At 53.6% G+C, this 13,189-nt stretch overlaps 1 protein-coding gene across 2 annotated transcripts in view; it reads right to left on the minus strand.

The window, feature by feature from the left end:
* The window catches only part of DCAF10 (DDB1 and CUL4 associated factor 10), a 50,224-nt gene extending 37,444 nt beyond the window's left edge, over positions 1–12,780 (minus strand). For both annotated transcript variants that reach the window (XM_029056082.1, XM_029056081.1), the window contains exons 1-3: positions 12,691–12,780; positions 4,581–4,680; positions 3,706–3,836 (exon numbers count right to left, since the gene is read on the minus strand). In XM_029056082.1, the coding sequence (XP_028911915.1) occupies positions 3,706–3,836; positions 4,581–4,664 (215 nt within the window). In that variant the 5' untranslated portion in view covers positions 4,665–4,680; positions 12,691–12,780. The remainder of the gene's footprint in view (positions 1–3,705; positions 3,837–4,580; positions 4,681–12,690) is intronic.
* Positions 12,781–13,189: the final 409 nt, after the last annotated feature.

The following is a 13,189-nucleotide window of genomic DNA, read 5'->3' on the forward strand; positions in this document are numbered from 1 at the left end:
TTAGACATGGCAAAGAAAGCAGAAATGGCAGCTATGTCCCAGGCATCTTCCCGATCAAAGCCCTGGGCCTCCAGCTTCTCGAAATGCCCTTCTGTGATGTCATCTGCCCGACACACGGCAAGAGCAAACTCCAGCATGGCCTTTTCCCGGTCGCTTAGGTCGGCCTGTTTCCAATTCACAATGACCTGCGGAAAAACAAGCAGCCGCAGAGAAAAGCTGATCTCAGTCTCGACTCGGGATGGCTCCGAAAGCTCCCTAAACCTCAACTCGCACCTTTCCCCACCAGGCTGGAAAGCCCTCCGATCCCAGCTCCGCCACACCAGATCCTCCCCGGCCCCGGAGGCCGTCTTCCGAGCCCCCTGCGGAAGAGGCGATCACTCCCTTCTTAGTCCCGCAGTCCTAGCTCCGCCAACCTCTCGGCCGTTTCGGCACCACCGAGAACCACCACGGCATTCCTTAAGCGCTTCCTATGCGCCAGAGCCCTCTTCTCAACGCTGGGGTAGATACAGAGTAACCAGACTGGATACAGACCCTGTCGCACTCAAAGCTCGCAGTCGAAGCGGTAGAGAGAGCGGGAGGCTCAGCTCCGTTTTACGGAGCGGAAAACTGAGGCCCAGACCGACCCGGTGCAGCCGAGTAGCAGAACTGGGATTGGAACTCAAGTCTCCTGACTTCTTGGCCCGCACTCTAGTTGGCCTAGTCATTAAAGACATCGTTCTCAACGGTATTTTTTTAAGCATCTACCGTGGTACAGACCAAGTTCTCAGGGGGACAGAGGTACACAGAAAAAGGAGAAGTTTATTAATCATCGAGCTGTTGGCTGTTGGTTTCAACCGTTCGTTACTGATTTGTCCACTCACACCGATGATCTGCTTCCACGATCATTTAATTTACGCCTCCTTGGACTGTAAACCGCTGGAAGGCGAAGACCGCAATTTACACTTCTGCATCTTTCCCAAGTGCCTCCTTCAAGGGGTTGGGTACACGGTCGGCGCTCAACGGTCGTAACCGACGACGATGTCGTCGGCGCCAAGCCGACGAAAGCGACTAAACTCATCCCGATGATCAGATGAAGTTAGAGGGAGGGCAGAAATCGGACGTCAACTTTCAAGAGGCTTTCCCGGACTAGCCAAGCTGTCGAGTGGCTCTTGGACATTTGCTACTTTGGCTGTCGATGGCCCAAGGAATCTGGGGTCAGGCAAGAGTATCTCATTCATTCATTCAATCATACTTACTGAGCGCTTACCGTGCGCAGAGCACTGCACTAAGCGCTTGGAAAGTACAATTGGGCAAGAGAGAGAGACAATCCCTGCCCACGACGGGCTCACAGTCTAGAAGGGGGGAGACAGACAGCAAAACAAGTAAAAACAGGCATCGGTGGCATCGTGATAAAGAAACGGAAGTATAGATGTATACATCTCATGAATAAAAATAAATAGAATTATAACGATGTACAGCTACACACGAGTGGTGTGGGGCGGGGAAGGGGGGTAGGGCAGAGGGAGCGAGTCGGGGCGCCGGAGAAGGGAGGGGGAGCGGAGGAGAAAGGGGGGGCTCGGTCTGGGAAGGCCTCCTGGAGGAGGTGAGCCTTCAGTAGGGCTCTGAAGGGGGGAAGTGTCCCGGTTTGGCGGATGGGAGGAGGGAGGGCGTCCCGGGCCAGAGGTAGGCCGTGGGCCGGGGGTCGACGGCGGGACGGGCGAGAACGGGGCCCAGCGAGGAGGTGAGCGGCGACAGAGGAGCGGAGCGTGCGGGCTGGGCTGGAGGAGGAGAGGAGGGAGGTGAGGTAGGAGGGGGCGAGGGGGTGGAGAACCTGGTAGACCGGCTACACCTTGGTAGACGCCAGTAGCGTATCCACCCTGCTGGGCCCCCGACCAATCTGACACTCTGGCTTTCGGCTCAGCCTTCCTGGAAACTTCCATCATCCCCTTCGCCTCGTTGCGCCCCCGGGACCCCTCCGGCAGGAAAACAGGACACCCGTTCTCCGGATTGCCCCGAGGGACCACCAGAGTAGCCCGGCGTACATCCCGCGCACGGATGTGCGGAGCAGATCCGGAGTGGATCTGGCCAGCTGTGGAGGATGCAGGAGGGCGAGGGACTGCCCGAACGGGCCCGGGTAACAAAGGCAGGAGGGGTGAGGAAGACAAAAAAAGAAGGTTAAGAAAGAGACGAAGGTCTGGGAAGACAAAGACGGAGAAGGCGCAGAATGGAACTTTCGGAGGCCTAAGGGATGAGGGCAGGGAAGGGACAGAAGTACTGTTCGCTACAGACCACGATGCCCAAAGAAGGGGATACCCACTGAGGCGTGAAGCGAATAGGTTAAAATAAGAAGAAGGAAAATGATCATCACGTGCTTCTCCTCCAAGAGGCCTTCCCCAACCGGGCCCTCGTTTCCGCTTCTCCCGCTCCCTTCTGCGTCGCCCTCCGCTTGGATTTTCACCTTTCGCTCATCCCTCCCGCAGCCCCGCGGCACTCACGTACATATGCGTAATTTATTTATCTACGTCTGCCTCCCCCTCCGGACTGCGGGCTCGCCGTGGGCAGGGAACACGTCTCTTGTTCTACCGCACTCTCCCGAGTGCTTAGTACGGTGCTCTGCACCCGGTAAGCGTTCACTAAATACAGCGGATCGATAAGCCAGACACCCAGCGGGTTTTTGGGCGCCGAGGACACGCTCCCCCAGGAAGGGTGCAGGGAGAAACTATCCAATCATAGTAAAAGCAGTTCTAATGACCCCGGGGTCATCCGTAACACACAATTAAGCGGTCGCTGGGTACCCGTCCTATACGCTTCTTTTCCCGGCGGAATAGGGATAGAGGGTGAGTGCTCGTGGACTGTCTTGTGTGGGGGTGGCTTTCTGGTTCGGGATGTCGCTCCATCCATGAAGGCACACTCCCAGAGGCCTAGGGTCAGGCGGCCACTCGACGGGATCATTGTGAATGCACAAGGGGCGTTCCAGCGATCAGGAGCGCAGCCCAGGGGAAATCAGAGACGGAGAAGGAGCAAAAATATCGCGGTACACTTGGAGTTTGCCCACCATGCCCTGGTGGGTCACGGCACACTAGTTAGGAAGCCCGGGCAAAGGGCCAGAGTCTACCTCCATGAAGACCGCTTGTCAGCTGTGTGACTGTGGCCAAGTCACTTCACTTCTCTGTGCCTCAGTTCCCTCATCGGTAAAATGGGGGTGAAGACTGAGGGCCTCACGTGGGATGACCTCATTACCCTTTATCTCCCCCAGCGCTTAGAACACTGCTCGGCACATAGTAAGCACTTAACAAATACCAACATCATTATTATTATTATTAAGACCGGGAAGAGAGGAGTTGACATCTGAGGAAAGGGCGAGGCCTGGTGGAAAAAGCACGGGCCTCGGAATCAAAGGACTTGGGTTCCACCACCTGTCTGCTGTGTGACCTCGGGCAAGTCACTTCTCTGTGCCTCAGTTCCCTCGTCCGCCAAATGGGGAATCGATCCTGTTCTCCCTCTACGTAGACTGCGAGCCCCTTGTGGGCCCTGATCATCTTCTATCCACCCCAGCGCTCAGCAGAGCGTCTGACACACGGTAAGCGCCTAGATAGCGCAATTATCCGCGGTAGCATTTGAGAAACGCGGTTCTCGGCCTTACCTTAGAAGTCGGGAGATTCTCCGTCCACAAACAAGGCGTGACTGCAGCAGCCGCTATTTTATTCCCAAGGCGTAAATACTAACCTGATCAGCCAGCACAGGGTTTTGGGAATATACTCTATGAAGAGCGCTGTGTGCGACCACACAATAGGAGCATCTATTAGCAGCGCTTGTAGCCACGATGATGAGCTCTTTGTCTGCCTTGCTGAGTCGTCCTGAAGAAGTGGGAAACACGTTTCTATTAAAAAAATGGAGACCCACAAGCCCAAAAGCCCCCCTCAAAGGGCAGGCCTTTCCGAAGCACGGGGTTTCGCCGGAGACCACCGGAGCGGGTCTGTTGATTTCACCTTTCCGTCCCGGAGAACATGACCCCAGGTAGAATCTACGTACGCATGGGGAAATGGTGAGTCGGGTAACTGTCCGATCACAGCTATAATTGTAATTTTTACTGTACCGTAGACAGCTATATTGTATCTTCTACTCTCCCCAGCACTTAGTACAGCGTGCTCTGCATACAGTAAGGACTCCATAAATACGACTGACGGTAGACCGCCGATGGGGATAACTCAAGAGAAAAAAAAAACACAACTCAGTTTTTACTTAATAGCGGCTTTTTGGGGGGCTTGTATCAGTCGAACGCCTCCCCTCGCCTAACTATGCCAGTGAAGGCATAAGCTTGCTTTTCAAAAAGCCATGGCAAGGGTGTGTGTGTCAAACAGTGCTCAATAGAAGACGATTTCTCTAGAGAGATAATGGAAAGCTGAATTAGGTCAACACCGTGCATTACGACGGTTCCGTTCACACGCGCTTTCGGGCTGAGCATTCCACCAGCCTACTCTAGCTTCACTTTAAGCCTCGGTGTGATTGACGTCTGTCTTGTGGGAAACTAATAGAGGGTGATGCGGATCGTAATTTTCCCCTCTCGCGCGGCCTGAAAAAATCTAAAGGCAATGGTTTACCTGTTTTTTTATTGATGATGGCATTGTAGTAAGCGAAGAATGCTCTGAATTCTTCAGGCCGATGAGACAGCTCCTTAAACACATTTGGCAAAAATCCAGTCTGTATCAAAAAGGGGGGAAGAGTGGGTGTCATTAAAATAAAAGCAGCATTACCGGTTAAGAGCTGTTGAGGAGCCACCATATAATTTATAGGAGCTCTAGAGTACGGCAGGTACATTTAAAAGTCAGTCTCGGTCCCGGAGGAGCATATATTCCGGAAGAACGATGAGCCCCATGTGGGAAAAGGGCTGTGTCCAACCAGACTAACCTGTATCTACCCCGGTGTTTAACAAACGAGAAGTGGGGAGGAAGGAGGAGGAAGAAGAAAGGGGGGAAGGGGGAGGGGAAGACGACTATACCTTTACCTTTTTTCAGGGGTTTTTTGTTTTGGGTTGTTGTCTTTTTCTTTCCAATGGCTACTAGGACCAAGGAGAAGACCATCTGGGTGAGAGTGCGTGCGGATGCCTGAGTAAGCAAGAGGGTCAGTGAAAATAAATGGACATTGTGTACGAAGGGTGTGTGCTTGTGAGGGTTGTGCGGAGTGTGGGGGGTGGTGGAGGTGGGGAAGAGTTCCAGACAAGGAGAAGGGCTTGAGCAAAGGGCCGGGGGTGAGGAGGGAGAGAGCTGTGTGACTTGGGGCAAGTCACTTAACCTCTCTGTGCTTCGGTTACCTCCTCCATAAAATGGGGATTAGACTGTGAGCCCCGTGGGACAAGCCGATAACCCTGGATCTCCCCCGGCGCTTAGAACAGTGCTTGACACATAGTAAGCGCTTAACCGACACCACTATTATTATTATTATTATATTATCGACAGGAAACAAAGAGAACACTTACTTGGAAAGCATGGAGATCATTAGCTTTGAGGTTGAGAATGAAGAGTATCCTCAAAGCCAATGGGTAGGAGTTTTTGGCTGATGCAAAGGGAAGCCACTGCGGGTTTCTGAGAGGGGACGGATGTGAGCAGAGCCCCATTTTCGGAAGGTGGTCTGGGCTCCCGAATGTAGCACAGACTGAAGAGGTTGGAGGCAGGGAGACCAGTGAGAAGGCTGAAATGGTAATCGAACTGGAAAATGCTGAGGGGTGGGGCCATTTAAGTGCAAAGTGGAACCGAGAACTATTCCGGAGAAAGAACCGGCAGACTTCCGTGACGGACCGAATGCCGAGATACCGAGGGAGTCAATCACACCAATGTCATGAGATGCTGGGTCGGGGAAGATGGTGGTGTCACCGACAGAGTTGAGAGTCATGATCATAACTGCGGTACTGGGGCTTTTTGACGGCATTTACGAAGTGCTCACTCCGCGCCAGGAACCGTACTAAGTGCTGTACTTAGATACGACACAATCGAGTCGGACACGCTTCCCCTCCCACCTAGGGCTCGGAGTCTTAATCCCCATTTTATAGACGTGGTAACCGAGGCACAGAGAAGTTAAGCTTGCCCTAGGTCCCACAGCAGACAAGTGGCGGAGGCAGGATTAGAACCCGGGCCCTCTGACTCCCAGGCCCGTGTCCTGCCCACTAGACCATGCGGCTTTGTTAAGCGCTTACTATGTACCAAGCACTGCATTAAGTGCTGAGGTAGATATATAGTATATATCTGACTCGCGGGTTTCGGGGGGCTTTTTTAAATGGTATCTATTATGCGCTCACTACGTGTCAAACAGCGTTCGAAGCTCTAGGGCAGATACCAGTTAATTAGGTCGGACACCGTCCCTGTCCCACATGGGGCTCGCAGTCTAAGTAGGAGGGAGAACGGCTTTTTAATCCCCATTTTATAGTTGAGGGAACTGAGGCACGGAGAAGTTAAGGTCATAAAGTGCAGGAAAGGGGCGGAGCCAGGACGAGAACCCAGATTTTCTGACTCCCAGATCCGCGCTCTTTCCCCTAGGCCATGAACGTTGGGAACGTTAGCAGGAGGAGTGTGGTTTAGGAGGGTCCCTCGTGGGGGTCCCTCAGGGTTCGGATCTGGGTCCCCTTCTAGCCTCCACTCCCTTGAAGAACTCATTCGCTTTTCGACCACCATCTCTCCGCGGATGATCCCCAAATCTCCATCTCTCTCCCTCTCTGCAGCCTCGCACTTCCTCCCGCCTTCAGGACACCTCTACTCGGATGTCCTCCCGTCACCTCAAGCTTAACACGTCCAAAACAGAGCTCCTTAATCTGCCCGCCCAAACCCTGTCCTCCTCCTGACTTAACCATCGCTGTAGACGGCACCACCATCCTTCCCGTCTAACCCCGCCTATCTCGGGACTCCTGAAACACGTGACGATCCTGTTTCACCTCCCGGCGGTATTTCCGCCCTCTCGCCTTCAGTCGGTCATCCAAGAGCCGCGGCTAATCCCACTTTGAGTGGAGGACCGCTCCCGGGTGCTCCCCCGGGCCAGGACCGGGTTTCAGGACTCGGGATAAGATTACGAAGGAGCCCGACAGATCCTTGGGGGCAGGGCTCGTGTCTACCGACTCTGCTGTATTGCCCTCAGTGCAGTGTTTTGTCAGTCGGTGCTCAATAAGTACCACTAGATCGATTAACTGGTTGATTGGCAGGTGGGAAACCTGCCTCGGAATGTTCCTGACTCTGCCCACGGCCCGGGGACTGTGGGAAAGAGATAACTTTGCCCCGATGAATCCCCTCCCCAGGCAGAGGCAACTCCCTTTATCCCAGCCAACTGAAGAGGAGTCTTTGGCCTCCCCGATGAAGCCTCCTTTGCCAAGATTCGAGTTTCTCTCCCGGGAGGGAACTCGGCCGGGTGAGGGTCCCTCTCGGTGGCCATCTGCCCTCCTCAGCTGGCCACTCGCTCAGGAGACACAGAACACCTCCGGGGGTCTGCCTCACAGGCAGGCCAAGGGCGTGCCCTTGGCGGCAAGGTTCAATTCACGGGCAAGATGGGCAGGTTTCTCTAGAAAGTTATTGCGGGAGTGCCAGATTTTTGTTTTGAACACGGCGGGGGGAGCTTGGGACAAGGAAGGGAAAGAGGAGGGGAGAAGAAAGGAACGCTAAAGAGGGGAGAAGGCAGGGGATGGATGGTAAGGTACGCTGGAGACCATGCTTCTTGCTTTTCTCATAGTCCCCCAAGCATCCAAAACTGTACCCACGCCTCGCGGGCCTCGGCCGGCCCAGACTTTCCCAGGCAGGTGATGAATCCGCTCTTAGAGAGGCCCATCTAAAAATCCAGTCCCGTGGTAGAGATCACCTCCCACCGCCACCAACACCACCTGCACACGCGTGCACATAAACACCCAGACACACACGCCGGGGGCCTCCGACCCCAACAGAGGCACCATCAGGGAAGCAGAGGAGCAGAGAGAGGAGGAGTGTGGCCTGGTGGAGAGGAGTCGGAAGGACCTGGGTCCTGATCTCGGCTCCACCGCCCGTCTGCCGGGTGACCTTGGCCAAGTCACTTAACTAGGATGGGCCTCAGTTCCCTCATCTGTAAAATGGGGATCGGGACTGTGAGCCCCATGTGGGACATGGACTTAGAAAAGCAGCGTGGCTTAGAGGAAAGAGCCCGGGCTTGGGAGTCGGAGGTCGTGGGTTCGAATCCCGCCTCCGCCACCTGTCAGCTGTGTGACTCTGGGCAAGTCACTTCACTTCTCTGGGCCTCAGTGACCTCAGCTGGCAAATGGGGATGAAGACCGTGAGCCCCACGGGGGACGACCTGATAACTCTGTGTCTAGCCCAGCGCTTAGAACTGTGCTTGGCACAGAGTAAGCGCTTAACAAATACCATCATCATCATCAGCCTGCATCTACCTCAGCGCTCAGCACACTGCCTGGCACATAGTAAGTGCTTCACAGATACCGTTTTTAAAACAGTCTTTGCCACAGGAATGTTAACACCCCCGGGGCAGTAACTGGGTGGGGGGAGAGGGGAAGTTACAGAATGGTGGAAGGATCAAACCGCAGTGGAGGAAGACAAAAGGAGGGAGGCGTGATGGGGTAGGGGAAGGATGAGGGCAAAGGGGCTTTCTTTCTCTGTAAGGGGGCTCAGAGGGGGAAGCAGAGACCAGGGCTGGGAAGGTGCTGGGGCAGGGGTTGGACCGAGGCAGGGACGGGGCTGAAGCTGACACCAGACTGGGTTGAACGGCGCGTGGGAGAAGCAGGAGGCTTCAGATGGGGGCAGAAGTTGGAGGGAGGGGGATCAGAGAAGGAAGAAGGGGGAAGCACAGAGACAGAGAGCTCTTCGGCTCTATCGCGGGAGCTCCTCGGGGGTTCCCCAGACGGCCAGAAGTTGCACTTCTGCGGGAGATGAGGGCGGAGGCAGCAGCGGTCACCCGGCGGTCGCTAAGCGAGGGCCGGGAACTGGCTCTTCCAGAGCTATTGCAGAGCCGGGAGGGTGGGGTTGCATTCTTGCAAAGCTCTGCCTTAAGAAAACTCGCACTGTAGAATTCCCTTTCTCTAATACCGTGCGCAGACGCCCAAGCTGGTTCTTCTGATGCAACGTCGCACCGAACCCAAACAGAGCTGCGTTGTCAGGCAGACGTTTTCTAACTCCCTAACAACGGTCCAACCCAGGCACGTTGCGAAATCGCGGACTGATGTGCCGAGGGCTTCCTTTTGGACGTGGGAGAGGAACGGGTGGTATTCTCGATAAAACAGTCCTGGTTTACACTACACCTGAAGCTAGATCTCCACAGTAATATCAGCAAATGTACGACGCACACATACATGTGTGCATACAAGCAGGGTCATCCTTTGGTGGAAAGCCTATGGGGATCGGGGCGGGGGAGTATCTAGGACACTGTATCTGTGAAAGTCATCTGAAATGACATGAAAAATATTTGAGGAGTACCCAGTCTTTCTGCAGACTCTATTTAAATCAAAGAAGAAAATGTGGGTCTGACACTACTGACACCTAAATCCACAGTAAACTCATTATTGAACAATTCACTTTTCTCGCTCCATAAGTAGAATTCCCGAGGCCAGCTACAGCTAACAGCCATTGTCCGGTTCATTGGATTCTGCACCGGCTACGGTCACATGCAATCCTCCAGAGCGGCTCTGAGTCGAACATATTGCCGAATCCACTCTGGTGGTTATGAAAACAAAGTGGGGGGGGGGGGTGAGGAAATTCAGTCACAGTACTAGCTGCAATTGGGAGTCTGTTCTGGATGCAGAGTTCAGAAAACAGTCATCGAGCCAATACTGACAACTGGCTCTCCTTCTTAGGTTAATACAGCCCAAGGGTGAAACTTTTCATTTTGAGACGGACTGGGGCAGAATTTTGAGGAGCGGGGCTTTGCGGGGGAGAGAGAAAGGGAAAAAAGGAGCGAGGGGGAGAGGGAAGGGAGAGGAAAGTTCCCCTAGGCTTTCATGCCGCCTCCATCTTCTATCACGGCCACCGCCGCTGCATCTGCCATCTCCAGCCGGGCACCGATGGCCGTGGCTCCAGCCCAGAACGGGCCAGCTCAGCCGGGGCCGGCCTAATAGCGGGGCAGAGGCAGAAGACGGTGGCTCTAGGGTTCGAAGCAGCTAAGAGACCGCCCGGGTCGGCCCTGGGAGATCTGCGCCGTTGCCGGCGGTGGTTCCTGAGCCCCATTACCCACCCGACACCCACGACCGACCCTAGGCCATCTGGGAGTGAAGCGGGCGAACGGCTCGCGCCCACCGGGTGCCGGGGCTGGAGGCGAGAGATGCCAACCGCCAAGGGTGAGAGAAAACCCTGCAAACTGCCAGGGTCGATCAATCAAAGGTATCTGTTGAGCTCTTACGGGGTGCAGAACCCTGTACTAAGCATTTGGGAGAGTACAACCTAACAGAGTTGGTAGACGCATTCTCTGCCCACGACGAGCTTACCGTCTAGAGAGAGCCTCTTGGCTCCTTTATCTGGACCCTCTCCAGTCTGGACCCTCAAGATGTCGGGGTGTGGATAGTTTCCTCACCTTCCCCAAAAGAGGTGGAGATGCCCCCTAGACCGTAAGCTCGTTGGGAGCAGGGAACGTGTCCCCCAACTCTATTATACTGTACAGACGCTTAGTACAGTGCTCTTCAAACAGTAAGCGCTCGTTCGATACGACTGACGCTAAACCCCGTGGAAGGGGCCGTCCCGGATTAGCCTATCTGGGTTCTTGTACTGCGTAAAAGCGGGATTCTGGTCTTGCGGCATCTTATGGCCCAAAGAGGGCTGTGTGGAGCCAGTCACCTGCACGTAACAGGCTTTCACCGGCTACATTCCTCTTCACATAAGCCATGAAAAGCCCTTTTTTTCCTCAGTTGGGAATCCTCATCCCCAGAGATAATGCGGGTCTCAAGCCACGCCTTCCCTCCTCTCACACCACCCCACAGATCTCATACAGAAGCATTCAAGTCGTCGGATCCCTCCCGCTGCCATCAGATTTCTCACAATTCCTCTTTTTATCCTTACTATCGACGATCGCTTTAAAAAGAGTGGTATTTGTGAAGCGTGCTCTTTTGGCTAAGCGCTGGAGGAGACACAATAGAAGGCGACAGGGCACAGTCCCTATCCCATGTGGAGCTCACGGTATAAAGGGGAGTAAGACAGTGGATGAAAGATTCAGCAGTACTAATGCAAAACATTCTTGTCATTTTTTTTTCCTTGATTTCTTTCAGTTAGGATCACCTGGGGCTGACACGGGATTTCAGCGCACTTGTAATATTTTGCTTGCGTCCTAGGTTGCCGATCTATGGCTACTTGAAAGGTCTCCTTCAAATTCGGATTTTTTTTTGAAACCGCAAAGGGCACAGAAACGTCTTCACGGAGTTTCCTGGTTTCAGCTCACAGAGACGGAACACTTGAAGCCAAATTTATGCAGCAGCTAGAGGAAGGCTTTCCTCTGTATGAGAAAATGGCCTCCTCCTAACACCAAAGATACTTCTGGAGTCCCTTTCCGGCAGCAGGAATGACAACTCAACCTGATTACTCAGGAGAGGTGGAAGGATGGAGGCGGGGGCCGGGGCGGGGGGGATGCTTTGAGCTTTTCGGTATAGCTCCCGTCCATCGAAGCCGGGCACCCCAGATTCAAAGATATCTGGTCATACTTCTGCATTGTGGGATTAAAAGTGCCCAGAAACAGAACACCGTTCCTGATTCAATTTAGGTGCCTTAGTATTCAGTCAAAATAATCCGACGGATTCTCCTATAATAATAATGTTGGTATTTGTTAAGCGCTTACTATGTGCCGAGCACTGTTCTAAGCGCTGGGGTAGACATAGGGGAATCAGGTTGTCCCACATGGGGCTCACAGTCTTAATCCCCATTTTACAGATGAGGGAACTGAGGCCCAGAGAAGTGAAGTGACTTGCCCACAGTCACACAGCCGACAAGTGGCAGAGCTGGGATTCGAACTCATGAGCCCTGACTCCAAAGCCCGTGCTCTTTCCACTGAGCCACGCTGCGATACCTCAGCGGGACAGGAGAGTCCGCATAGGAGGATAATAATAATAATAATGTTGGTATTTGTTAAGCGCTTACTGTGTGCAGAGCACCGTTCTAAGCGCTGGGGGAGATACAGGGTAATCAGGTTGTCCCACGTGGGGCTCACCGTCTCCATCCCCATTTTCCTAGATGAGGGAACCGAGGCCCAGAGAAGTGAAGTGACTTGCCCACAGTCCCACAGCTGACGAGTGGCGGAGCCGGGATCCGAACCCGTGACCTCTGACTCCCAAGCCCAGGCTCTTTCCAGCGAGCCACGCTGCTTCAATATTGAATATCGAGGACAAAGTTTAGAAGTATGGCCTATCGGTCTACCCGTAATGGAAAGATCTAAGGCGAAGCGTCCAAGTCGATCCACCTGTGCCGGGCAGCAGCGGCACGGGAAAGAGTCAAAGGCGGATGATCGAGTGATCAAAACACTGAGCAAAGACGACGGCAGAGACTCAAATCTGGTCGGTCAAATGGGATACGCACGGGAGACGGAAGCACTCCGCCGCCCCTCTGATCCGAACGAGAGCCGGAATGAGGAAGAGGAGGCTCCGTCAGAGAAGATGGAAAACCTGCCCTATCTCGAAAGAGCACAGCCAACTATCAGAATTGAACGCTCTCTGAATCAGCACAGCTCTTCGGTTGCTGAAATTCCAGAGCATCTTCTCAACTCCGTAGAGGACGTTCTTACCTTCTGCTCGACTTCTTCCATGAGCTCCACTATATCAAAGGGCAGGTCCTTCTTGTAGGGAACAGGATAGCGACCAGGAGGTTTGGTAGAATTTTCAGGCTCTTTAGTACACGCCTCATTTGTAGTTGCCACTTGGAATCGACTCCAAAGACCACTTAACACGAAACGCGACGAAGACTAAAGGAAATGCGGGGGCGGGGGGAGGAAATCAAGGACATTTTTGTTGGGTATTAGATTTTTCAGTCAATTTTTTCCTTCGTGAGAGTAATCTAAAATAACAGAATTTAAGGTTTAGTTCATGCTTACCTTTTATAATTATAATAATTATGGTACTCGTTAAGTGCTTACTCTGGGCCAAGCACTGCTCCACGTACTGGGGTAGATTCGAGTTAACCAGGTTGGACAGAGTCCCCGTCCCACATGGGGCTCACACGCTTAAATTCCCATTTTGCAGATGCGGTGACTGAAACCCAGAGACGTTAAGTGACCAGCCCAGGGT

Source organism: Ornithorhynchus anatinus, chromosome X5 (genome assembly GCF_004115215.2).
Source record: "Ornithorhynchus anatinus isolate Pmale09 chromosome X5, mOrnAna1.pri.v4, whole genome shotgun sequence".
NCBI lineage: Eukaryota > Metazoa > Chordata > Mammalia > Monotremata > Ornithorhynchidae > Ornithorhynchus > Ornithorhynchus anatinus.